The sequence below is a fragment of the Cimex lectularius genome, unplaced genomic scaffold (assembly GCF_000648675.2).
Source record: "Cimex lectularius strain Harlan isolate CLEC.00 unplaced genomic scaffold, Clec_2.1 scaffold66, whole genome shotgun sequence".
In the NCBI taxonomy this organism is placed as follows: domain Eukaryota; kingdom Metazoa; phylum Arthropoda; class Insecta; order Hemiptera; family Cimicidae; genus Cimex; species Cimex lectularius.
Window position 1 is genome coordinate 635,168 of NW_019392701.1, and position 26,788 is coordinate 661,955.

The following is a 26,788-nucleotide window of genomic DNA, read 5'->3' on the forward strand; positions in this document are numbered from 1 at the left end:
TTTTAAAATATGTTACACGGGTATAATAGCGGCTTAAAATGGTTTACACGGGGGTCCAAGTCGTAATTGACCAATCGGGAAATAAAGCGGAATAGGTCGTAGTAGAGATTCCCGGTCAAGTGAAAGGCGCGGTGAGAAGATGGGGGTCTTAAATCCAATTTAATGGGTCGTGGAAATCGGCGGGGCAGAGGAGACAGGCGGAGGAGGCCAGGTGACACCGTTGGAGGAGTTGTCAGCCTATGTTTACGAGAAAAAGGCCTTCTCTACTAGTTCGGACTGTGAGCTAACTAGTTAGTCAATAGCTGCCAGGAGGACGAGCCCCTCACATGCACCCCCTTCTTTCGCTCCGACGAACATGTCTATAATATTACGTCTCCCTCCCGGCTTCGGCTTTGCCAGTTTAGATCCCTTCTCGGATAATAACTTTATATTTAAGATAAAGTTCCTGATGAGGATTGGGTTAAAAAGTACAAGATATGCCGTATCATCGCGGTTTTCGACAACCCGACCTGACATTGAAGTTCACGCTTCACAACAGCTTCACTTTACTATTTTATTAAATTATTAGCTTTCAACCTTTATTGAGGTCTTCATCAGGGCTATACAAGTAATAACAACGTTAATAATTAATAAATAATAAGTAGCACAATAATTCTCAGATAACAATGTATAACTTACCCGTCATTTCTAAAAAGATTAAGTTTATGTTGGAGAACAAGGTAAACAATTTAAAAGTTGTGATTAAATATAACAATAAGGTTGGTAAGAAAATTTTCAAAAAAATAAAGTGTCTTGATCCGTCTTTAAGATTGTCTAAATTAGTTTACTCTATCCCGTGTAGAGATAACCCCTTGGTTTATTATGATCAGACCAAACAATAGCTTGATATCAGATATGATTGTTCTGACAACAGTAGGCCAGGAACAGTTTGTCAAGGCATCATCATGAAATAAACTTTCATGATGTGGTTGTGGTTGACTGGGAGAAAATTGAGAAAATTTTGGACAGAAGATTAATAAAAGAAATGCTGCACTGCCTAATTTAGTCCTTTNGTGTGTGTGTGTGTGTGTGTGTGTGTGTGTGTGTGTGTGTGTGTGTGTGTGTGTGTGTGTGTCGTGTGTGTCTATATATATTGTTGTTTTTAACCACTATAATAAGTTATCCATTGTTATTTGAGAATTATTGTGTTACTTGTTATTTATTAATTAATAACGTTGTTATTACTTGTAGAGCCCTGATGAAGACCTCAATAAAGATTGAAAGCTTGGCATAGGATACAAAACTTACTCGTTTTTGACGACCGCATCCCTAATCTCGACCGTACTATTATACACTACATTTTGATTATGAGTCTAAAATGTATATATTTTGTAATAGTTTTTTTTTTTTTATTTGTAATTGTAATTGTTTTTTTGTGTTTGTGTTGAGCTAAGTACGGCTGTGTCATGTAGTTTTGTTATTCAAGGAGGTTTTAAGCCCCAGTATAAAGTTCAACCGTTATCTTTCGGTTGTGTCCTACTACACTGTAAAAACAGACCTTACGTGAGGAAGCGATTATCATTGTATAATATACTTCAAGATTTTCTTTATTAATTTTCTTTGCACAAAGCTGAATCTATAAAATGAACGAATTATTGTTTTAGCAACTGTCGGCCATTCATAAACCGTCGATAATGGATTAATTCATTGTTCTCCCTAATCGAATTTGTTCGTAAACGTCTTAAAAAGTTGCAAACGAGATAACGCGGATTACCGATCCTCTTGAAATAATAATTTCTCCGAATCTCGCCGTGTAAATAGTTTCGACGGAATTGTCTTTACTTCGTTAATTTTATGGCGAAAGTATTGGAAGGATGGGTGGAGCGGGCGGCGGAAGAATTCCACCGCTCCCCGCCGACTCAGAAGGCCCAACCAACCGTGAGGGAATTCCTGTTCGAGATGTGATATCGCCCGGGAAGGGAGCAAATGATGATAAAGGCAGTTGTACGCCGTTCGAAACGTCTTTACTAAAACTAGAACCCCGGAGATATTACAGCCGAAATAAAATAAAATCGAGATCTACAAGGCCTCGGGCGACCCACTACAATAAAAAAGCCATCTCAAATTTCCTAGCCGATCTTTTTTGAAAAGTGTCGCTTGCAACGAGACACAAAAAAGAAGAAGAAAGAGTTATCTGATAGAGGCCGAGGAACAAAAAAAATCATTCCATTTTATCCTCATCCTATAACAGACGAGCTCGGACATTTTGAAAATAAACAAGTGACAGGACTAAAGACTAAATATTTCCTCCAAAGTACTTTTTACTCGTCTCATTGGGTCAGCTTCATCCACATTTAAAGAATATTCGACATCATTTGCACAAATCAAGGCTGCATGAATAACCGTCCTCTTTTTCTTCTGACGATCCTAAGGAAGCTGCTCAGTATCTTTCTCCGATATATTTTCCAATTGGACCTCCTTTGTTAACAATTTCCGAGAAAACGATCTTTCGCAGCGTCAATTGTTTCATACCTTTTGATCCAAATAATATAAATGGACTGCCATCGTTTTCATCAGATTGATGATGTATAATCTGAAGTTTGTACGATGGGATACCGGGGGTTTCTATGCCTAAATCTCATCTTCGACCTTGCTACGATCATCCTTGAACCGTTACTGATCTCACACAGTGAACCTTCATTGAATAATTGTATGCTGCATAGTCTATATTTTGTGTTTATTTAGTTATTGAGCTTCCTATTGAATCTAGGACTGCTTTCTGTCACCGGGAGTTCAGCTGGAAAATGTGTTTGGACCAATCGTCTATATATTTTATACCGCAGATGTCACAACAAACCGTACTACTCTGCACAAAAGTACTCAGTAGTCCGACCACGATTGTACAGTTGCTTCAGAGGATATGCAAACATCTCATGCATAGCAGATACGTAGACATGGAAATCACATTTACACTCTCAAGCAAAAAGTCATACAGCTTACAGGAGGACCAAATGTCCAACTATCTGTTGGGTGTAGCGGATGAGGGTGTAAACCAATACAGTACACTTTTCACACCATTATAAATTAACTCTTCCTTGTGCAACGTGGCCACAGGTCAACACCCAATTTAGCAAATTTGCTAAAGCTTGGCTAATCCCATGAGTTTAGGGAGGATGCAGTGTTTTTTCTTCAATGTTTCATCCCTTTTATTGGCAACACTGATTTTTTGTCACCAATCTAAAAACTTCCATCTTGGAATCCTCCCTTCAACATGGTGCTTCACCCCACCACTATATCTTGTTTATGAGACTGTTACATTAGTGAAACATAAAAGTTTTCATATCCAGATTATTAAAATTTAACCTTTTCTTGCCCAAAGTTGCTTCAGAGCAATGTCAATTTTAGTATTTTTGAGTAATGTTAGCAGGAAATCCCGTGAGTTTAGGAAGGGCGCAGTGTTGTTCGTGTTGTTTCTGCCCGCGTATTGGCAACACTGATTTATTTGGCGCCAATCTAAATGATCACTAAACTCATGTGATTTTCTGCTAACTTTATAACATAATTGCTAACGTTCGTTTTTCTCTAATACAACATTAAGCCGTAAAGAGTTAAAATCATAATGCCATTATCTACTAACATACGAATAAACTGATCACACTTAAATTGATTTGTCTTTCCAGACCCACGACTTAATAAATAAACGGCAGGAGTGTAAATATTCTTTGAATTAGTGTAAGAGGTGAAATGAAGAAGAGGTATTGGGGTAAGACAATTAGGCCATAAAAGGTTAACAAGGTTTAGGAATTTCCGGGATTCGACCCCAGAACCCCTAGCATGGCAAATACGCATCAGAAACGCTTACCACTGGGCCACCGCTGTTCCGAGAACAAATCTCACCTCATAATCTACTTACTACAATGTTCCTATGCCCAAATCTGACTGTTCATTGGGTTTTATATAGACCCTCGATTAACATGTAATTAGCATGCACTAAACTTGCAACAACTTGTTAAACTTGTAACAACAAACTTGCAGAACGACAATCCAAGCAAAAACTACCACAATCTACAAAGATACAACTTATTTGGACGTAGAGAACAGTGGGGAACCGCTTAACTTTACTATATCCAACGTCACCAATTCGACTTTAAAATTCAGTTTATATAAAAAATTAGCTCCTCAAAAATTTACCGTGTTTCGCAGTAACCTGTCTCTCAACATCCCAATAGTCTTGGCCAAGGTTGGCCCGAGAGATTCCATCTCTACAAAAAAGTTCCATGTACCAGTATAAAATTAATGATGGTAATTTGAATTGTACAATTTGCTCAAAATTGGTTCAGGGGCAGGAATTTTAAATGAAAAAAAAGTAGTAAAACATATCTCGGTTCAAAACAGACGGCGTTTCACGAGTAGGGTCGTTGGCAGAGGGTCTCTCACTCTCCAGGTTTGATCCAAGTTAGTTTGTATCGATTTTGAGAGGGACCGGCAAAAAGGTCTATTACAAGGTCCACCTCATCAACCGAAGGTGGCAGTTCTTCAACCCCTCGTGAATATCAACAAAGTTTTTGCCCTCGGGCCCGGACATTGGTTGTTTCGAAGGGTGCCGACGCCGCAGGGCGACCGCCACTAAAGCAAACAACACGCCACAGACACAGACCACAATATTAGCAATTGTGATCACTTTTAACGGGAAGACACGGTTAATCTGATCCAGTCGGACGTATTAAGCAAACAGCGTTGGGTAAATTTTTAACCCGCCCCTACGTCCGATCTTACTTTACAATTTCGAGTAGGAATGAAAACAGTCCCGTTTTATCCATCGACATTGGCAACGTATTGTCGTTGATATATGAAAAGATTCGGTCAGTTGTTGACCTTCAGCCCGTTCGAAATGAGAGAAAACATCATTTGAGTAAAACGCATCACAGGTTAAAAAATCAAAAACAAAAAACACTCTATTGAGTTCCCCGTCAGTGAGGACAGTTTTCATCGAAACAACGCCAATGAACTTTTTTTAAATTGATATAACCGTTTATTACTCTGTTTGAAACGCTCGAACCTCGTGTTTCACCGAAGGTCACTTAAATTATTACATTGGCTTTTATTTGAGAATGATTTGTGAAAATTAGTGTAATAAAGTAATTAGCCCTCTTCTATGGCAGGAATTACTTAACAATTAACCCTCTCTTTTTCAACGTTGGTTCACAGCAATGCTAACAATAGCAATTTTCTTTAAGTTTAGGACGGACGTAGTATTGCTCCCGCTATGTTTCAGCCCTTATATTGTCAACACTGATTTATTGGGCGCCAATCTAAACTATCACTTAGCTCGGGGTTTCCAGCAAAACCTTTAACAAAATTGTTCAAGGTCGTCTTGCTCTAAGTCAGCATTAGACTATAAATTACCCGGAAATGTTGGACTGGAGGTGACGAACGTGCAGACGACCCACCAAATGTCTGAAACGTAAGGAAGAGATCGTGCTCGACCGTTTGAGGATAGGCCATACTGGATTGACAATCGGACACCTGCTTTTGGGGCAAACCCCGCACAGATGTGCCGCTTGTAGAGAAAAGATGTGTGTCACACTTGGTCGAGGATGCCAAGCCTTGGTTCCTTACAGGGAGCGAGTAGGAATGGAACCCGATATAAAGACAGTCCTCTTTAAATTAAATTTGTTTAATATCGTAGTGATTTAGGGAAAAAACTGTTCTTCCCGTTATACATTGTGTTAGAAACATAATGCCACACCTCTTTTTGGTGGTTAACCCCCTACCCCCCTTTACTTTTGGCGTAGAAATTGAATCTGTCGTTTTTATACAGGGTATTACCGAAATCATACTCAGCTCTTTTATATCAAATGACATTCCATAGTTTTCTCTGGAGTGTATGAAATTAGATTTGTTTCTAATCAATTTTTAAAAAAATCAAGAACACTGGTTGGAAATTAACAAAGGCCGTTTAAAGTTTTTAAAAGCGAGAAATGTCACGATTATTTTTCTCTTCCCAAAACCTGTTTAAACAAGATTTCATTCAAGCATTTGCAACGTGTTTTGTGATTGCGTTGATTCTGAGGGCGAACTTTTCAATTTACGAGAGAATGAATTACAATGATGACCTTTTTTTAAAATTTTTTTTAATAATCTTTGTTTCTCGTGTTTTTACATGTGTCCCTTTAAACTGTTATTTTTGATTGAACGCCCAACATTTTTTGAATAATTTTATTTCCTTCTTGCAAACTCTTAATTACCCTAAATCCCCATTTTTACGATCGAGAGCCGTAAAATTCGCCGTAATATTTTGTTTAAAATTCAGTAAAGTGTCCGTTATTGTTTTCTTTAATGAATTAAATCTTTCATTGATATTATCCTCCATTTCTGTTTTTATTTGTACAATAAGTTCAATTTAAAAAAAATTAAGAACACTGGTTGAACATTAACAAAGGCTGTTTGTTTTTAAATGTTTTAAAAGCAAATAATATCAAGATTATTTTTCTCTTCCCAAAACCTATTTAAACAAGATTTCATTTATGCTATTTCCGTACGGATCAATCGCATTTTGATCCAGGTTTCCATATTTTGGATTTTTGATTCACTTCCAAAATTATAAAATTTAGAGCATTTGTTGCATTTGGAATTGCACAAAAACCCATTTTTCTGTTGCTTCTGGTTCATTAATTTATTTATTCATTAATTACAATATACCGTTGCTTCTGAAGAAAATTGAACCAGACTATATTTGATCAAATAAGTTGTTCTGTTATAATCTGTCTACCAGGAAATTAACCTAATTAATATTGAGTATAGGGACAAAATTATAAATTGGACGGAATCTGCGTGACTGAAAGGTTTGAATCTTGAAGGTTGGAAAAATTTTACTGGGTGGGGCTCAAAATCTTTACTTTACACGCTTTTTATTTTTTAATTTTGCGTTTTTCCTTACTATACCAAGTTTCAGCTTGTCCCATCTGGAGGCGCCTCTTAGGTAAATTTTCAGGTTTTCAAGACCTCCAGGAACACGATAAGCTGACAACCTATTTCAAATTAGTTAATAGCAACTACGATAACTGTTGCCCTGTTTACATTCTGCATTTGGATTTTATTCTAGGTTCGTTACTTTTTTTTTAAATTTCATTTGACGTTGTGTCTTTCAAAAATGTTTTGTGACAACGGCGCGATTTAGCATTAAAAATCAGTATGATACGTATGTCGAGTGCTGCAAGGTGGGACTTGAAGCTGTAACTTTTGTAAGAATATGTAGATCAAATGCTTGAAACCGTTTTTCGGACGAAAAATCCAGATTATTCTTTATCAAAAGCAGAAAAGGTTTGGGTTGTAAGGAAGATACATTGGGAGTGTTACAAATTTAAAAATTTTAGTTGTTCATGGATGACGACCAATCCATTATGACGAAAGAATTATTTTCTAGCATATATGGAATTATTGTTGGAGAAAACTTAAGATTTTTTGCAGCAAATACTGTGGCCTGAGTCCGAGAGCAATTTTCTATTTAAAAGCTGCAATGATGAAGATGTGAGTAATAAATATAAAAGTATAATTATTTAAAATAGTAATACATTAGTTACATATTGAAAAACATGTTTGAATAAGATATTTTCAAACAGGTCTTGGAACGAGAAGCATAATCGTATTCCTATGCTTAAAACTATAAACAGGCAGATTTGTTGATTTTCAGTCACTCTTGTTGATATTTAGGCAATTTTTCAATATACATATTAATTTTTTTATACGTGATTTTTCGAAATGAAAAATTTGTACCACAGGCGTGATTCGAACCCGTTACCTTTGAATAAATACCAACCAATCGAACGACTTGACCATGACACAAAGTTCTCATTTCGAATTCCCATTCATTCCAATGGATTGGAAAACTGAATGTATACAGTACAAATAAAGATGATAATTAAAAATAAAAATTGGTACTTCAGTTTGTTTTAATTTTCGTAGAAATAAATCTAGTTTTATAAACTCAAGAGAAAAATATAGGGTGCTATTGTGAAATAAAAGAATTACGCGAGATTTCGATAAAAACCTGTATAAAAATTACGCATTTGATTACGTATTTAATTTCTACGATAAAAATTAAGGGTAGGTACGATTTATAATTTTGTTCTAAATATTCTTGATTTTGAGAAAAAGGGTCTCACATAAATCGTGTTTGACACAGTCTGTATAACGAATGTTTTCTCTAAATTCCTACGATATCAATTAAATTGAATTTATATTTAAAATACTTTTATTGTCAGATTTGAATATATATTTTAATGAATTAATTGTAAAGTAATTCCTGCCATACAAGAGAGCTTAAAGTCCAACTACCCGGTGTCGCATAAGAAGGTCAGAACCATTTTAACATACTTTTTTTTTCAAATTATTGTTAAATAAAGGCCAATGTAATAATGTAAGGTCCTTTGGTGAAACACGAAGCACGAAGCTCCTATCTGTGGGAAAGGTAAAAATTATAAAACTATAAATAAAAATTTGAGGTAATGATTATTTTGTAAATTTTGTTTAGGATTTGTGAGATTTTTCCGTGTGCTCTACGTGGCGATGAACTTTTATAAATTGGTCGTTAGTGATAATTTAAAACAAATTAAGTTAAATCTCATGAAAACCCTCATTTTACTTCTCAGCCGGTAGAGTTACATAGGAATAATAAAAGCCCCTAAGTACACTATCACCTGTTGATCAAGTGCTAGTTTCGTGCAAAATCAAATTGTTTAAAAGAGTCAAGCCGAACAATTTTTTTAATTAGCTGCGGAATTATCTCGACAAAAGGAAATGGAGAAAAACGGAAAATTCTATTAATTTGCGTATGATTCGTCTGGGCGATAGAGTTTTCGACTAATTGACGCGTGATCGGCTTAAAGACCGCAATGAATCCCCGGTCAGCTCCAGGACCACCTGTTGACCGCTTGTAGTGGGAAAGTACACCTTATTAACCAGGCTCATAATTGGAATAATTAAAACATATTTTATAAAAGTTTGGATTAGGATTAGCGCATGACCGCCTGAACTGTCCTCACACATCTGACGGTCCAATAAGTTCTTTCGCGGAGCGGCAGGTCAGGAAAAATAAATAAATTGAAAAAAAATGAAAAGATAAAAGTGAAAAGAAAAGGTGAAACCACAAGTCGCGGTATTGTTAGGACGGGTGTGGGTGTGGCGCGCATTGATTAAGCGAGTTGCGCCCCACTCAACTGGAAGTCGGCAGTCCTGCGCTTCGCTGCTCACACCCTCCATCCGCTGCTACCCTATTAGGTAATGACCTCCCAACCAACGACTACTCGGGAAAACTACATGTCAATTTTTATCACGGGCTCGGCCAGAGCCGCCCGCGTACGTCGCTGGAAAACTGTTTTCCAGCCGGTCTGGAATCCGCGCAAAGTTCTTAATTGAATAAAAAGTTTTATTTCCCAAATTGTTTGTCCCCGCGCGTATTTTAAACTCCAATAGAAACTCTTTCATGCTCAAACAATTGTTAGTTAATTAAAGCTCTCGGTGGACATTTTAAATTGGATTTTTTCATATTCCCCCACCCCGGTCGAATCGCATCCCATTTATTTTAAATTATCTATCTTTGATGTTTAACCATTCCCCTCGTGATTAAAATGTCCTAAGTCAATTAAATACATCCTGTTAAACGATTCCGTAATGTAAGTTAAGCTGAACTCGAGAGTCTTCGATATACGGAGGCCGCAAGTCGGTTGGCAGACAAGGTTAACCTTAACGCCCTTCATTCTTTCACGCCAATAAATTCATTCGCACAGAGTAAAAATCACGCATTCACTATTCTAAGTTAACCTATTTGGTTCGACAGGGCTGTGAGCACTCGATTTTCCTCACATGTCCATACACACTCAACCACTCACGAAAATAAATACATTCACACAATCGGGTAGTCGGCAGAACAATGTTTTTCAATGTTTTATCGACCTTTAATTATAATTACCGTTGAAGTTTACTAGTACAAGGATGCTACTGGTTAAACACTTTCTTGGCAGGGTCTATCATTATTTTTTATGGACTAGAATGGAACATGAATTATAAATTTATTAATCTCCCCTGCTTTACAGAACAAAGTGGTGCTTGCGTGCGTGCCTAGATTTAGCACAAGCTTTTCATAAGGCTGGCACTCGGTCTTGCTTTATAAACTTAAACGCTTCGTACCCATTCCTTATTATCTTATCCTGAAATCTTACAGACCTCTGCTTCTGAGGAAGGTGCGGTATCGAGTTCTCGGAAATTAGACCGATTCAAGCCGGCGTCCTACAAGGAAGCATTCTTGGTCCCATCGTATATATCATATACACTGCTGGCATACCTGCACACACCTGTTCAATCATCACTACCGACACGGACGATACAGCAATTTTGTCCTCTAGCTCGAATCCTATCCAAGCAACCTTCACCATCAAAAGACACATTGAGCTTATAGAGGACTGGTGCAAAAAGTGGAGGACGAGACTGAATGAAGAAATACGTTAATGTTGAAAAAACAATCTTGCCCTCTAATGTACATCAACAACTCCCATTCAAGTCAAATACTTAGGAGTATAGTAGACTGACGTAGAATCCCCACACAAGACTTTAATTAGACAACTTAACGGAAGACGTGGACAACTAGGAAGACTTCAGGGACCGAATTCCGCCTTAATCGTCGAAACTAAATTAACCTCATACAAGAATTTACTGCGACCACTTTGGACATGTGGAGTGGAATTGTGGGGTTCTGCCAAGCCATCTAACGAACCAGATCCAGCGCATCGAATTCGTCAAATCAAAAGTCTTCAGACAAATCGTCAAAACTCCTTACTACGTCTCTAACCATACTATCCATAACGACCACCACATACCTTATTTTAACGAACTGATCCGTTCCCGATTCCAAAAGTTTCACACTAACCTCTCGATCCAGCCTATTGTTGTATGTCGTGTACCTTTCTATAAATAACCGTGATATTTCCCAGCTCACAATTTGTCTATTGCGCTATACTATATTGTAGACATTACATAGCTTTTTAATGATTATATTTGAAGACAATATGTTGTTGCCTTTTTTGACTACTGAGCGCCGTGGTGGTTAAAAAATCGGCCCAACGGGAACTATTGGTTTCCCTCCTTGGTGCGACACGTCCCCCCCCCCCAAAAAAAAAACGCAATTTCACCAATGTCTTCACGCCCCACTCGCTTTAAAAGCGCTCTCGAAAAAGCTCCATTTCTATCGATTTTCGATTAAAAGTTTATATATAAAGGATGCCTTTTTCGGCGACCTTCCCGTTTGATATTTTTTAATCGTTTTCCCCGTGCAAAATGAAGAACGACGTCGATTCTAAATCGGAGAGTCGATGATCCTGTTGTTCGAGATTGCAATCTGTTGACAGTATTCGATTTCCGCCCAATATCACAACACTTCTACCTGAAAGTCAGATTTTGTTGTTTTATATGCTGGTTATGTAATCTATCTCTCATTGAGTGACAGCGAGTTTCGAACTCACACCCGACGAAATCCACATGATGACGGTTCACAACGGAACTGATAGTTTTTATTTGTTTACGATTCTGTTTTTCTATTTAAGTTTTTAAAATTTTCTTAAATATAATAAACATCAACCAACCATAAAATAAAAATGGAAAAAATATATTAAGGGAAAATCAAAGTTTTAAGCGAAGGGGATAGAATAAGTATAAGGATAAATGAGACAACCTTAGTAGATTTATCGGGCTTCTCTATTTTCTTATGCCTCCTCACTGGCCAGCTTCAGGTTGTTAATCAACCTCAATAGCATTGCCAGTTGCTCCTTAATGCAGGATCTTGCGTACAACTTTTCTCTCCGAGTTGCAAGAATCTACGCCTAATAGAAAAACATGTATTCTGCGGTCTACTATTCTTCGTGGATGTATCCACACATTCCTTCTATTTGTGTTTTCTGTTTCTTAGGTAGCAGTGTCCTGTCACGAGTCCAACCAGAATCCTGCTGGTTTTGTTACTGTTACCTTCCTGTAGTTCCTTTGTAAATATTACGGACGGCCTTCCTATGAATCTCTTCATGTGCCTCATGGCTTGGGTGTTCCTCTACCAAGTTTGGAATTCATTAAGGTTCCATTTTAGGAAATATCGTTTTTTGTGGCAGAGTGCTAGGACTCAGTAGGGTTCGGGACCTAGACAATTTATATTGGCTCCTTTTTTTGGCCAACATGTCCACTTTTTCATTACCTCTATGTCCCGAATGCCCAGACACATGCCGAGGTCAGGTCATTGGTGTCACTGGCTCCTGCCAGGGGTTCCATACAATTCCATCTTCCTCGAAAATGTTCTTAGTCGTTTTATTTCCCTGGCACAGTACTCAATGGCTACGATTTCACACTAGAAAACTGCAGCGTATCTACCTAAGTTTAAATTAAGTTCAGGCTTCGCATTCACCCCGATGGACAGCTTCCGAGCTTCCGTGCCTCTATCCGTTTTTGAGCCGTCAGTATACCCGTAGGAGTTGGCTTTCAGAGATATTCCTTTGGCCCACTCTCCACATTCTGGTATAAGTGCATTATACTGGTTAGTGAAGTCGATTGGCATGCCTAGTGCGGCATATGTCTGAATTGTTCCTTTATATAGCCTAGCCTTGCTCTTGGCTGTTCATTTATGAGCATGGGAGCCGCTGCTTTTTCTTCTTCTTGGATTCGAACATGAAGTGGTGAGGTTTAAAGTGTTGTGGCCGCAGTTGGCGTTGTGCTCATGGCTCTAGTGACACTTGTCGCTTGTCTTTGAGTCCCACCTAATCGCCTTAGCAGTCAAGGTTATGGTCCTCGACACCACCGACCACAAATTTGTCAACGTTGGTTTTATGACACAGGGGTGAACTAAATTTTGGCAATTTTAGTTCTTTGGGTAATTTTAGCTAAAAGAGAAGGGGAAGTTTAATTCGTTTTGATAAAAAAATTTAAATCGAGTCTATTAGAGCTCTTTTTATCGAAATATTCTTTAATTAATTATTCCAATGGTACAAGCAGCCCAAAATAATTAATTGAATACGCCCCGCCCAAGCCTGGAATTACAGATAGGAATTGATACAGAAATTTAATTTTTAAGTTTAAATTCTTTCACGACTCCCTATCCTTTTTTAAGTCTTTTCCTCCAAATTCTCGATTTATTTTTTACAGCATTTTAATGAATTTACCTCAGTCTTTTTAGTCTCTTTAGTCTTGCTGAGCTTTTACCTAGCTTTCCCATCGAAATTATCTCATAGGTCTGTAATTGATAATTTATAAGAACTACATCTAAATCTGGACTAAACGGAGGAGGTGAAATTAAGAAAGGAAAACCGCTTTTTTGACAGTATTTTTCCTTAAATCCAACAAGGGAAGACCACTGGGGTGGGTGCTTCAATGAAGCGTCATTGCCCCCCGTGCTCTATGTAGTGTGAAAAAAAAATGCGAGACGGCCTCTATAAAGCGTGTGGTGTCCCTTCTTTCATATTGTAATATAACTTCCTTCAAAACATTTTTCACGCATCCAGCGTTACGACGTGAGAGAGAAAAAAAGGCATTGACTCACTTCCTAACGGCCCGAATCCAAGCAAACCAAATTTCATACATAAAGAGGGAAGTGTTGTTTTTGTCTCGAATCGAAAAACCAATACGCCGCATTTCTAGGATTTCTTCATGACCGTCGTATACTTAGAATGACTGTCAGGATGTAGTTTCAACCATTAAATAAACAAATGGGTTCTATCTTTGGATTAACCTCAACTAACCTCAAAGACTTGACAACTAACCTCAAAGTCTTGACTTTACATGGATAGACGTTCATCCTTTTACATTGCCGCGATTCGGTATCGCTGGAGTAGAAGCTGAAATCATAATGAAACAAGCAGTCATTCATTTTACATGAATAGGCTGCATGTCGCGATATCGGCCGAGTAGAAAATTAGTGCCTCTTTCATTTTTGAGATCACGTTTTTCTTTCGAGGGAAGCTGAATCGATTCGAGATTAAATAATAAATCAAAGGCACACAAAAAGTCGGTGTAAATTTTCATTTTTTCGCTTCGCTGATTTTTCACTCAATCCCTAATTTTCATTTCAACGAGACCTTTTACTGATTTAAGGTGAGATTTCGATTCAGAGTTAATTTAAGCATAATTGATTTAGGACTTTCGCTTAGAATGAAATATTTTAATTATCACTAAAACGAAGGGGGATAGAAATGGATAGAGATTTGGAAGTTTTACTCAGGAAAAATCGACCAAAAACCGTAACGAAGCTTCGTTTCAATCGTGTCTACAGAGGATTTGCATTTTTGACGATTGTTTTGGCATGTTTGTTGTGGTTCCCTTATGCCGAGTAAATAAAGTCACTTTAGTTATGAAGAATTTGTGATTGTAGGAGTGATCTTTGAAAAGTAGTCAAATGCAATCGACTTTTTTTTTTCAAAATTCAATTTTGATGAATTCAATTTAATGGTTGAATAATTTAAACATTGCAAAGGCCGATGGATGCCGTATTTGAAATACATGCTAATGTCATTTCCGAGAAAATGGTAGAGATTTTGCCGTCGAAGCCCGTCAGTGCCGGCGAATCTGGATCGGAATTGCGGTGCGACGGTGGGCCGAGGAAGTGCGTGTAAGAGCGTGTGATGAGGAGCAATAAGTAGAGATAGGAGGGAGCCCCCGTTGCTATGGGGATCTGCATACATCCAATAAACGGAAGCCCTCTCCTCGCCTCACTGGAGAAATTGAACTTTTTAACGGTCCGTTGGTAAGGGTCGTGTCCGCCGGTGAGGGCGAACTGGACAAATATTGTCATTACGAGAGTTCCCTCCAAGAAATTATCGAGGATTTTTAACGGGATGATAATTAATAAAGCCGCCCGTGCGGAAAGTATAAATTCCGTCACGCTCCTTTTAACCCGCAATGATTTTTTTTTTTTCGCTTTCCGTAATCCTTGATCCTCGGCGAATAACATTTTTTTTCTTTCTTACGGAAAGATTTACTAATTCCGATTGCTATAATCGCGGATTAATAAAGCGTAAACCGGGTCGTGGATGAAATGACGCTAAATCGGATCGAACAGTTGTCGGAGGGCGAAGCGTTAAAGGATCTTCCTCTCTTTGGAAACAAAACGTGTTTGTATGTTTAATGAAGCGGGAATATAATGGCGGCCAACAATTCGAGGTGATAGCCGAGGCAACTAAGAGATATTAATAATGACAAAACGTTTTCCATAAATTTGAATAAATTTCCATCCATTTTTGCCGCCGATCCACCCCCCTTCCACTTTAGACATTGATGAGCTTTATCGGCTTCTTATCCCTCGGTGTATAAGCCTTTTTTTCTCTCCCACCGACCTTTCAGAAGGGCACATGAAAAAAATCTTGCACCGACAATTTGTCTTGCGAGGAAAAATTAAAATTCAATTAGACAGGATTCTTTTCTTACGTATTTCGAAGATCGATCGTTATTTTAAAAAAATACTAATTAAGTCACGTTTCTAACTCTGCTCAGCCCAATGAAACAACCCCTTTTTAACATATGAACTTCGATGCGCTGATTATTGCGCTTTGGATGCTGATGATAGATTTTGCATTACGTTTCCGCTATTTAAAGGTCACCGTTATATTTAACCCATTTATGTTTAGTGGTCTAATTGACCAAATTACTTATTTCAATTAATTATTCTTTTTATGTAAGGACTTGGTTGAGATGAAAAGTTAGTTTCACGAGCGGTTTTCGAACCCACGACCTTCGGCTCAATACGCCGCTACTCTAACCACTATTCACGATATCTCAAGGGGTTTCATGACACTAACTTTATCATCTCAACCAAGTCCTTACATAAAAAGAATAATTAATTGAAATAAGTAATTTGGTCAATCAAGACCTTCCATAAAAAGTTATATTTAACGTCGCTCAAATAACGTTGACAATAACGTATAACGGATTTGGCCGTTTTCTGGGGAGTTTTTATGAAGTAGTTCAGGTTATAATCGTATCTTGTACGCTTGTAAATACCGTTCACGGTTGTTATGGATTTTTCTCTTGATTGCTGACGATAGTTTGGCAAATGCTGAGGACCGGATAGTTGCAGAAGTTCTAACGTACAGAGTAAACATTACCATGCGAATCGGGGCAAGTGTAGTTTAAATGAAATTGTGGACGAAAAGTGTCAAAAACTCTTAAGAAAAAAGCTTCCAGCTTAACTTAGGAATTAGGAAAAACTAAAATATAAAAGTTGTTAGTTAAACTTGTACATTAAAGATAAGCATATACATACACACTATGTGTCCAACCACATTATATATGTCTCTTAGAATTTAACTTTTAAATTGTATTTAGGCAGTTCATCAAATGGTCATTTTTACACAATCGCTGTGGATTTATTGAATGAATGCATAAGGTTTGTCCTGCTTGTATGCAAAGAAAACAGCTAAACATTCTAATCTTGGAATACCAAAATCATGTACATTCTTACGAGTATGGATTGATGAAAACTTGTTCAAATTGTAAAATGTTAACTATTGAACAAACAATTTAATTATATTTATGCATGTATAGTATTATTTTTTTAATTGTGCAATATTTCGTACAAAAAAACTACTTTGTTGACTTTACCGTCACCCGTTAACAAGCACGCTATCTAAACAATACGTCAAGTAACGTAGGACACTATTTCAGATATCGTTCCGTTAAATCTGCAGATGCGCACATCAATCAATTTAGCGTTATCCTTCACGCTAACGTTAGGAAAAATCTCCCTATTATCGAGAGAGTTGGCGATCAATCGGAATATGTTGTACGTACGTAATGTTACAACTCTTTTTAGCAGTTTGTCCAAGAAACATTCGATCTGTGAATCGCACTTTTTTTTCTTGTCTATTATCAAAAGTTGATTATGGGTGCTGATCTGTGAATCGGTGAATTCATGCTGAACCGGCATAGCGTCACTTACTTCTTCACATTCACATTCTTTTGTTCCGAAAAGATGCATTTCTGAATCGTTTCGTCACATGCTAGTTTTGGTCAACACCAATCGTTTCGTCACTCCCGACGATTTTGTTTGTTTTAACTGTAATTTTTGTAAGACCGGTATCTCGTTGTTAACCGTTCAATAGCTAATGAAGTCGGTGGTATGACTGCACCTCGTACGTTTGATTAAACGACACGGCCACAGATAGTATTAACAATCACTTCCAACCTGCAGGTGGTCCCCTCCAAACGTGGCACTGGGTTAAGTCAAAATAAATAAATTCGCCAAATTGCGCGCATGAAATAGTAATATCGTGTGGAGCCGATTACGTGTTCGATAATTATATTTCAACTGACGCCAAAGAGCTGAAATTCAATCAAGGCGCTAAGAAATATTGGGTTGTCCGGAAAATAATGCAGGATTTTGGTATTAAACAAAAAAAAAGAAACTAGTTACTTTAAAGCAATGTTCTTTAATCAAAATAATTTCCCATACTCTCAATACATTTCTCCCAACGTGTTGGTAACTTATTAATTCCGTCTGAGTAGAATTCAGAATTTTTAGAATTGATAAAGTCAATAAATGCATTTTCCAGTTCCGTTTGATTTTTGAATATTATGTGTTCTAAGTAGTGGTCCAGGTGTCTAAAAAAATGGTAGTCAGTAGGCGAGAGGTCCGGAGAGTAGGGTGGGTGAGGCAAAGTTTCATAGCCAAGCTCCAATAATTTTTGTGACGTTACACGTGACACATGTGGTCGAGCGTTGTCATGCAACAAAATGGGCCCTTTCCGATTGACCAAAGAGGGCTTCATTACTGCCAATTTCTGATGCATGGTATTAATTTGGTTACAGTATGATTCAGCATTGATGGTTTCGCCAGGATTTAAGAAGCTGTAGTGTATTAAACCAAATGAAGCCCACCATACCGTAACCATTACCTTTTTTTGATGAGTTGGGGGCTTTGGAAAATGTATTGGAGCTTCTCCTTTGTCGAGCCACTGTCCAGAACGTCTAGTGTTATCGTAGAGAATCCACTTTTCGTCACATGTAACAATTCTGGCCAGAAATGGGTCATTTTTGTTTCGACAAAGAAGTGATGCACAAACATCAAAGCGCTGATTTTTTTGGCGATCGTTTAATGAGTGTGGAACCCAATTTTCGAGTTTTTTCACTTTTCCAATCGCCTTGAGGTGGTCAGCGACGGTCGTTTTACTGACTTTGAGTTGCTCTGCAAGTTCTCGAACAGTTGTTTTGGGGTTTTCTTCCACCACTGATCGCAGAACATCATCATTAAGAGAGGAAGGCCTTCCACGACCTTCTTCATCTTCAAGGCTGAAATCTCCCTCCCGAAATTTTTTAAACCACCTTTGCACAGTGCACTCATTAACACAACCCTCGCCCCAGACTTGGTTAATGTTTCTAGCCGTTTGGGCTCCGCTTCGGCCGAGTTTAAACTCGTAAAAGAAAATCGTACGAAATTCTCGCTTTGACATTATAAGGATGACTGAATTATTTCCAAGTAGCGGAATGCTACAGAGGTAAACAAACAATATCATTTGGAAGAGGATTAATAAGTGTTGACATTCATACAAATGAGTAATCCTGTAAACGTAAACAGAATATTTTATATAGATTTTTTTTAATGAAAACTTAAAATCCTGCATTATTTTCCGGACAACCCAATACTAAACCCTCTTTAACGACGTTGGTCAGGAAGGTTGGCGAAAAGAAAAATGAACCATTGAAACTTGTGAGACGTAACCTTTTATTTTGATGGTGACATGTCTTAGATTATTTCCATATTAAATGACTGAAATCAACTTCGTTTACAAATTTGACCAACGTTCACCCCCTTGAAATTTTTATTTGTCCAGGTTTTCTGAGTAGGTACATTCAGGAGAGAAATTTAAAAGTATGGTAGGTTGACTGTGACGAATCAATTCAGAATCGTTGTGACGAACCAATAAATGGTCTTAGTCACCGAATGCGACGAACCGAACGAAGGGTCCGTCTTCACTCGCGGGTTTGTTGAATTGCTCAAACGCGTTTCGGCATTGTACCGTCTTCAGTGAGGAGCTATTAACAAAAAGGGCCGCATTGTTAACTGAATATAATCAATCGCTTAAAACAAAATCAAATCGTAGGATAAAAAAAATCCTGTAAAATGTGCGTTGTTATCATTCTTCGAGCTGTTCATCGTGCGCTTAAAAAAAAGAAAAAGAGTACGTGAATCAAATCGAGTGGTGTGCGTAAGGCGGAAACGCCTGTTTATTTGAAGTTATGCGTGTCATTCCAATAAAACATTGTATGCAAAGTTTATTGGCCATGTTGCTCTAGACAAGTGGGTAGGGAAGGAGGAAGTTCGATTGTGGGATTTGTTTCAACCCTGATTGGATCCTGTGGGCTCCCCTCGGTCCAATGTTTGCGGCTCAATACCGACTCGGCAGAGTGGGATCGAGCGAGGAGAATCGAGGAAAGAGGAAGGGACCGAGGTAGAGAAGGAAATTTCGAAAGTTAATATGTCTACTCACGCTGGGGATATTGTCGTTGGTACAGACCCCTTCCGCCAAGAGCCTGTCCCTGATTTCCCATGCGAAGATTGAAGGGCATTCCCTTTTGTAGAGGGAAATTCTGGAAACGACCTCCGTCGTCGCTACCCTCGGCTTCGATCCGCCAATCGCCCGCGGTCTGATGGATCCCGTCTCGTAATACCTGAAAAGCGACGAGAGGTTCAAATTAAAACTTCTATTTATGTACATTTTAAATAAAAAAACATTGATGAGACGGAGGCATATAAAGATTTTTGAAACAAAAGGTAGCTTTAGGAGAGCTTTCTAAGGGGAAATCATCTGAATTAACTGTCAATTATGGCTTATGTCAGCTCGAATTCTGCCCAACTGCGCTCTTGGTTATTATAGTTCTTATCAATTCCAAATGTCTATTGATTTTTATTTTGCTCATTTCTTTTCCGTCCACTTTTGTCCCATTTCGAATCAATTAATATTCATAGGTAATTTTTCATTTTACCCCAACAGTGCAAACATTAAAGAAATTCATGATTCATTATAGTTATCTGCTTGTCATTGAATGGAAGGTTAACTTATTGCATTTGCTTTATGTTAACAATTCATTTTTTTTCCAATTAAATAAATCATCTCTATCCGGGAATAGCCCGGTACCCTTAAAAACCAAGGTGGTGCGGGTTTCCTGGTTCTAACTTTCGCCTATCAGGTCATTCTTGTGTCCGTTTCCTCGCCTTCGGTCTTATCGTCCAATTCCAGGCCCTTCCTGGGGCGCTGTTGTTGGTCGGATCGCCTGTAGCCTCTCTCCCGATCATGTGGCCGTACACTATCCCCTGCAACGAACGGAGGGGTATGAAGGACAGGATAAGGAGCATCTTGGGGTTGTATCAGAAATGAGATTTGAGAGAGACTCTATAGTTCTAGTTCCCACGACGACACCTTCCATCCTAAAATAGAGCTTCTGGTAGGTCGCCATGAATGCTTCTTGCAATACCCCGCGATTAATAGGCCACAGCATCGTCCAGGACAGTCACCGCGTCTTCGTTCGTGGCCTCGACATCCGGCCTGAGCCTGGTGCCGTCAGGTAGGGTTATAGAGGTTTCGAGCTCGACCTGATACTCCGAACCACGGAGGCCACTACCACCTTTCGCAAATTCCGCTGGAATGCTACCACCCGTCTTCCTGATGGCCTCGCTAGCACCCAGAGAGTCCTCATTTCTAAGGCGTTGATGAATGATGACTCTTGACGGAACAACCACGAATCAGAGAGCCAATGGTTACCCACCCAATCGCCAAGTTTGTTCTATACTCTGTAGTCTGTGGCACCAAGATCCGCCCAGCCGTCCAATTCCCCCTGATAGACTTTAGCGCACTCAGGTCGTCCTTGCATGAAAAGAGAGCTGGTATTATTATTTTTAAAAAAACGAAGGCCCAGCTTTTAACCAGCATCTTCGTTTTAAATACGAGGATTTTCAAAATTTGTTTTATACGCTTGTAATTGATCAATTTAAATAGGCCGAGAGACTTAAATTTTATTTTAAATAATCGTAAGACGTTATAAATTGTCAGGGGTTTTTGGCGTATAAAAAGCGAGTCGAGAGGATTTGAGGATTTCTTCATCAACACGTCATCGTTAATGAGGGAGGATTTCGTGCCTTTTCCGTCGGGTTTTGCGTGAAAACAATTGGGAGTATAAATGGTTACTAATGTGATTTTCCCAGGAGGGCCGCCCTCGGACGGAGGCGGACTACTAATGCCGGCTTCCCTCAGCCCCTCCGCAAACAAACGTGATTTCCTTCCTCGGATTTACCTTTTCGTTAACAACGCTGGAAAATTGTTTTTCCGTCGGAAACTCACCGATTCTTCAATCGGTGACGGTTTGATGCCTCTCTCAACATGTTGAATATTAATGGACGATGCTTTCGGAAAAGAAAACCCGGCATTACCGTCATTCCGTTTCGAATAAATAGAATCGTGTTGTCATAATTATTTACAGTAATTGTTAATTGAGTTATAACGGTCGTTAGATTGAGTAATATTGTACTAAAAACGACTCCATCGTATATTAGAATTTGAGTGAAATGTGTTTCATTTCCAATGAGAATAGTCGGGCAAGGGCAGATTTATTCTGATAAAACCACTGCTAAAAGCTCATCGGATAACAAACCACTCAGCTCAAATTCAAAACATTCCCAAAGTCAATTTTTGCAAAGGAAGGAGGCGAATACCCTCAAGGTTCACTGCCTAAACATCACAATTTGATTTTATCACCTGGCTCTTTCGTTTCTTTAGATAACACCGCTGGTAAATTAGTGTAACGTCGAAGAAAATTTGAACTTTTTAATCCTTCACATTTTTTTATTTTTAAGTGATTTGAGCAAACTCGACAAGGACAATCAGTCAAGAAGTATTTAGAAAAACAAAAACAGAAGCGTACAAAGGATGGCTTATTTCCCCCAGTTTTCGGACGTAATTTATTATGGATGGGCGTGAAAAAAGGACGTAGGAGCTGTGAACATAAATCGGGAAGGGGGTCGCTTATTGTAATGAATTGTGAGGAAGATAAGGGGGAGGAGGCTAGGTGGACAGGGACTGTTTAATATTGTATAACAGCCTGGGAAAGGGTTAATGAAGCGGGTGGACAAATTGTGTGCCACTAGCCTCGGTAATAACGGGGCCTTTTAATTTCCAGCCGATTTGACAGACGTGCTATGTGATAAGGGCTCGATATCTCTCCTAAACCCCACTCTACACAAACGATTTTAAAATTAGCACCGACCCTTTCGTCGTAACAACGCCATGCACGATTCGTTGAAGACCAACACATTTTGCATCTTCTAATTTAATGTAACGACCTAAAAAATAAGTACAGAATTCTTTTAGATGCCTATCGACACTATTTTGTTATGTCAGACCGGCTTCGGTTTATCTTCAATGGTCGATTAATTCTGCGGTGCCATCGAGTGTTTTTCCTTTTAGTTAAATACGTCACAGGTCCCTATTCAACATGGCGATATGCCAATGACAATCAAAACAATAGGGGCAAATTAAACGAAAACGACTAAATTTTTCATCCCCCTGTTCACACAAATCTTCCCCCTTTGCACTACGAGGCCATACTAGGTATGCCAAACGATGCCACTACACCCCAACACAAGTTACCCAACAAGTACAAGGAATACCAGAAAGAGAAGAGTGGGCCAAAGGAATACCTCTAAAGGTTAATTCCTACTGGTATATTAACGGCTCAAAAACCGATAGAAGCACGAGAGCTGGAGTCCTCGGGCTGAATCCGAAGATTGAACTAACTTTTAACTTAGGTACATACGCTACAGTTTTCCAGTCTGAAATAAAGAAATTGAGCATTGAGCCAGAGAAATAAAAAGACTAGGAACACATTCCAAGAACATAGCCATATTCTCTGACAGTCAGGCAGCTCGAAGTCTTAGCCTCGTGCAAGGTAAGAGGGAGAACCGTATCTAATAGTATGGAATCCCTGGCAGAAGTCAGTGACTTGACCATGCATGATGGCAGGTTCTCTGGGCATTCGGACCTAGAGGCTATGTGGAAAAAATATTGGCCAAAAAAGGAGTCTGTATTCGTTCTCTAGTCCTCGAACCATATTGTGGCCTAGTTTTTGCCACAAACAAGAATACATCCAACAATGGACCCTTAATGAGTCCAAAACCTGGTAGAGCAATACCTCAGACATGAAGCACGCGAAAAGGTTGTCTTGGAAGGGCCATCCGAAAGACTTATAGAGGCACTAAAGGATGGCAACAGCAACAGAACCATAATCTGGTCGGACTCGTAACAGAGCACTGCCGTCTGAGAAGGCACATGAACCGGATAAGAGAACAAACAGAAGAAACACTGTGCAGACATTTCCAATAAGAAAGCCTCAGAACACGTTTTATGTTTCTGTGAGGGTCTATGTAGGTGTAGATACATGCGGGGGAGAAAAAGCAGCAGGCAAGATCCTACACTAAGCAGCCGATCAAGGCTATCAACAACAACTGTTAACAACCTCAACCTTGCAGTGAGTTAAAAAAAATATAGGAGCATAATAGATCTACTTAGTTTGAGGTGCGGAAAGCCTCGTGGCCTTCTCACTTATACCTAACGCTCAATTAATTGCCAGTAAAATTAAGACATCACTATTGCGTATTTTTCAAACTTCCCAAATTTTCTACTTTTATTTGCCTAGCTAGTGGTTTTGGGTTCGGATCCCGGTAGAGCTCTTGGGTTTTAATTGGTCACAAAATGTAAAAGGTAATGTAAAATGGTTCAAACGGGTTACTTGACTCGATGATGGCACCGTATCACATCACTGCAATCAAGATAAAAGTTGTCATTTTTGTGATCCCACCCTTCTGGGTGCTTGGGCTAGGCTCGATGTCAAATGGTGCCCACCGGGCTATATGACTATCCTACAAAACGCCAATTGACGCTCAATTTTCATAGACCCGCACCTAAGTAATTATCTTGCGGAACGCAGTAGGGCAGAAGTCAATTTCGACGAAGTTTAGTTTTTAAACCGTTTATCGTGCTCATTTAAGTATGAACGAATCTTCCAGTCATTAGATTCCTCTTTGAATTTCAACTACGGGTGGCATCTGCACATACAACTATTGACCTAACAGAATCGATTTTTGACGAAAGACCGTTTCGATATTATTTCAACGAACCTGTAATCTGGCCGTTACTGATCGTTTTGGTCTGCCTACCTCGCTGGGTTGGTCTGGCACGTTTATGCATTTCGCCATGTTCAATGTCTGTGAATTTTCTGACGTCAAACCGCTTTTATAAGATGCTTTTAGATAAGAATATAGAAGGGTGAGGTGCATGTATCTTTGTATTGTCTTTCCTTTTTTTGACTGGTAGTGTTTCGAATTGTGTAAATTATGTAAGTGAGCTGTTCCAAGACTCACTGAAGATGGCGAAATCCTGACGACCAAATTACACGATACTGGTATGTCTATTTTTGTGTTATTATTATTTGGCATAAGAGTAAATTATCCTCAGTCGTAGAATTAGCATAGGTTTTTAATAGTACATGGACTTATATGATCCATACTGACTGGAATAAAAAAAATAAAAAAAGCGAGAGACTTTAAAACCCCAATTTCTATTTTCTGTTTCTACTGTATAATGAATAATGATTTCTTATTACTAAAACAAGGAGAGTAAAAATGTGTTTTCTTACCTTCCAAGGATTTTAGAGACGCACCCGTTGGAGACCTGGAGGATCCTCGAGATGTCGCATGGCCGTGCTCCGGAGTGTGCCAGTTCCACGATCTTCTGCCTCGTAGAGTCCGGCAAGGGGCGTCCACTGACAAAGACCCCTCCTAACTGGTTCACACCACTGTGACCTACCGCCCACCAAACCCAACAACGTTAGCGAACCAGCCTAATCCTCATCAATCATTTGACAATAAATCGACTCGAAGTCGAAGACGAGTCGCACTCGACGTCGAGCCGTTACATTCAAACTAAATCTAATCTCAAAAAATAAATTAAAAAATAAAATAAAACACTCTCTACAAAATTTCAATTAAAACATGGGTGCACATCCTATCTAAAGGGGGTTGCCTAAATTAGGTATGGTGTATGAAGTAGTTACAAGTCCTATAAGAGAAAAATGCGCGTTTTTTTGTGTGTTGTTGTTATTATCTTGTCTTGTAGGTGTTATTTTAATGTTCCGTGTAATCGGGCGTTTTAGTGTTTGCGTTCTCTGTTGGTGTGTGCGTGTGGGTTGTAAAACAATGAGGAGGAGTCAAACGCAAACAAGTAGATTCGATTATTGGTGGAGGTCTAGGGAGTGGGGGCTCCCTTTCAATTAAGTCCTAAATCTTCTTCAACCCCCACAGACCCTATTTGTATTTCTACTAAACGTTACATTGATGTAGCCAGACCCCCTAATCTTTGCTTGTTGTGCGTTCTTCTACCCCTTTTCCTCACACTCCACCGCGCCTGCAAACATTTCCTCTCACTCGTTATAATTTCGGTCTTATCAATAGAAATTCTGTTTTCTTCGCAACTCGGACTTGGTTTAAACTGGAAGGTACTTAATTAATCAATTATCAATGATTCAACGGTAATACGTAATTTGCTTCCCTATTTACAAACATCACAACACTGATCTTGATTACTCTGAACAACTTCTATCAAAGGACAAAATAAACAATTGTCTTTATTTACAGTTAGCAGTAATGGAAAAGGCATGAAAAGGATTTTAATTGTTTTTGTTCGATGATAATCCAATATTCCTGCTTTCTGGTTAGAGCGTCCAACTCTCGTGTCGCCACACTAGATGTTCTGGGTTCGAATCCCGTCATAGCACGTGGAATTCAATTGATTATAAATTAAGGTACAGCCATTTGTGTAATTCGCATGTTTAGCTGTAGCAATGCGTTTGTCAGTTTTGACGAGGCAGGATTTCTTGTTTTGCTTTCTGTTCATTCTGAGATGTAGTTTATGTTTGGTCTTTTTATCCCAATAAGTTCTGAGTTAGGCTCTCTGGCCAATTTGACTGTTCTTTCATTACTTCTTTGTGTCCTGGCACTCGAGATACTGTCAAGTTGTTATGTTGTCGCAGTGGATGAAAGGATTTTTACAATTTTTAATGAAACCCAGCCTAATAAAAAAAAAGATTATAATTTGTCAAAAAGTATTTTAAAGTAGTTTGACCTCTAGTCCGATATTCAACGGGTAGGACCATACGTCTCCTGTATACCAGGATTTACTTTACTTTTCTCGCCATTTCCAAAGGATCCGATGGGCTAAAGTGTTCCCAAATTGGACAATCGACGTCGTAATTATAAAAACTAAGTTTAAAATTAATAGTTCTATTATAGACCTAACATGAAAGAACACGTTCGCTAATACAATTTAGGGCCCAGACGATATTTATAATAAAGGAGCAAGCAACAATAAATAGTCTGAAATTCAAATCAAACGTTTCGAATTTCGTTTGTTGCATAGTGTAAATAATTAATCAGTATACCTCCGATTAACCCTTTCTTGCCCAACCTTGTCACATGGCAATACCAAATTTATCAAATATACTAAAGCTTAGCTAATCCTATGAGTTAAGGCGGGTGCAGTGTTTTTCCTTCAATGTTTCATCCCGTGTATTGGCAACACTGATTTATTTGGCTCTAATGTACAATCTCCATATTGAAATCTTCTCCAAAATGGCTATTCACCCCATCACTGCATTTTGTATTGATTGTTGTATTAGTTAAACATAAAAATTTGCATATCCAGTTTATAATTTAGCCCTTTCTTGCACTAAGTTATTTCAGAGC

General features: G+C 38.6%; 1 protein-coding gene across 3 annotated transcripts in view; it reads right to left on the bottom strand.

Moving 5' to 3' along the window:
- Positions 1-26,788, bottom strand: part of LOC106668889 (paired box protein Pax-6-like) — a 211,194-nt gene that overhangs the window by 57,699 nt on the left and 126,707 nt on the right. For all 3 annotated transcript variants that reach the window (XM_024226155.1, XM_014398043.2, XM_024226154.1), the window contains exons 3-4: positions 24,685-24,850; positions 19,488-19,668 (exon numbers count right to left, since the gene is read on the bottom strand). In XM_024226155.1, the coding sequence (XP_024081923.1) occupies positions 19,488-19,668; positions 24,685-24,850 (347 nt within the window). The remainder of the gene's footprint in view (positions 1-19,487; positions 19,669-24,684; positions 24,851-26,788) is intronic.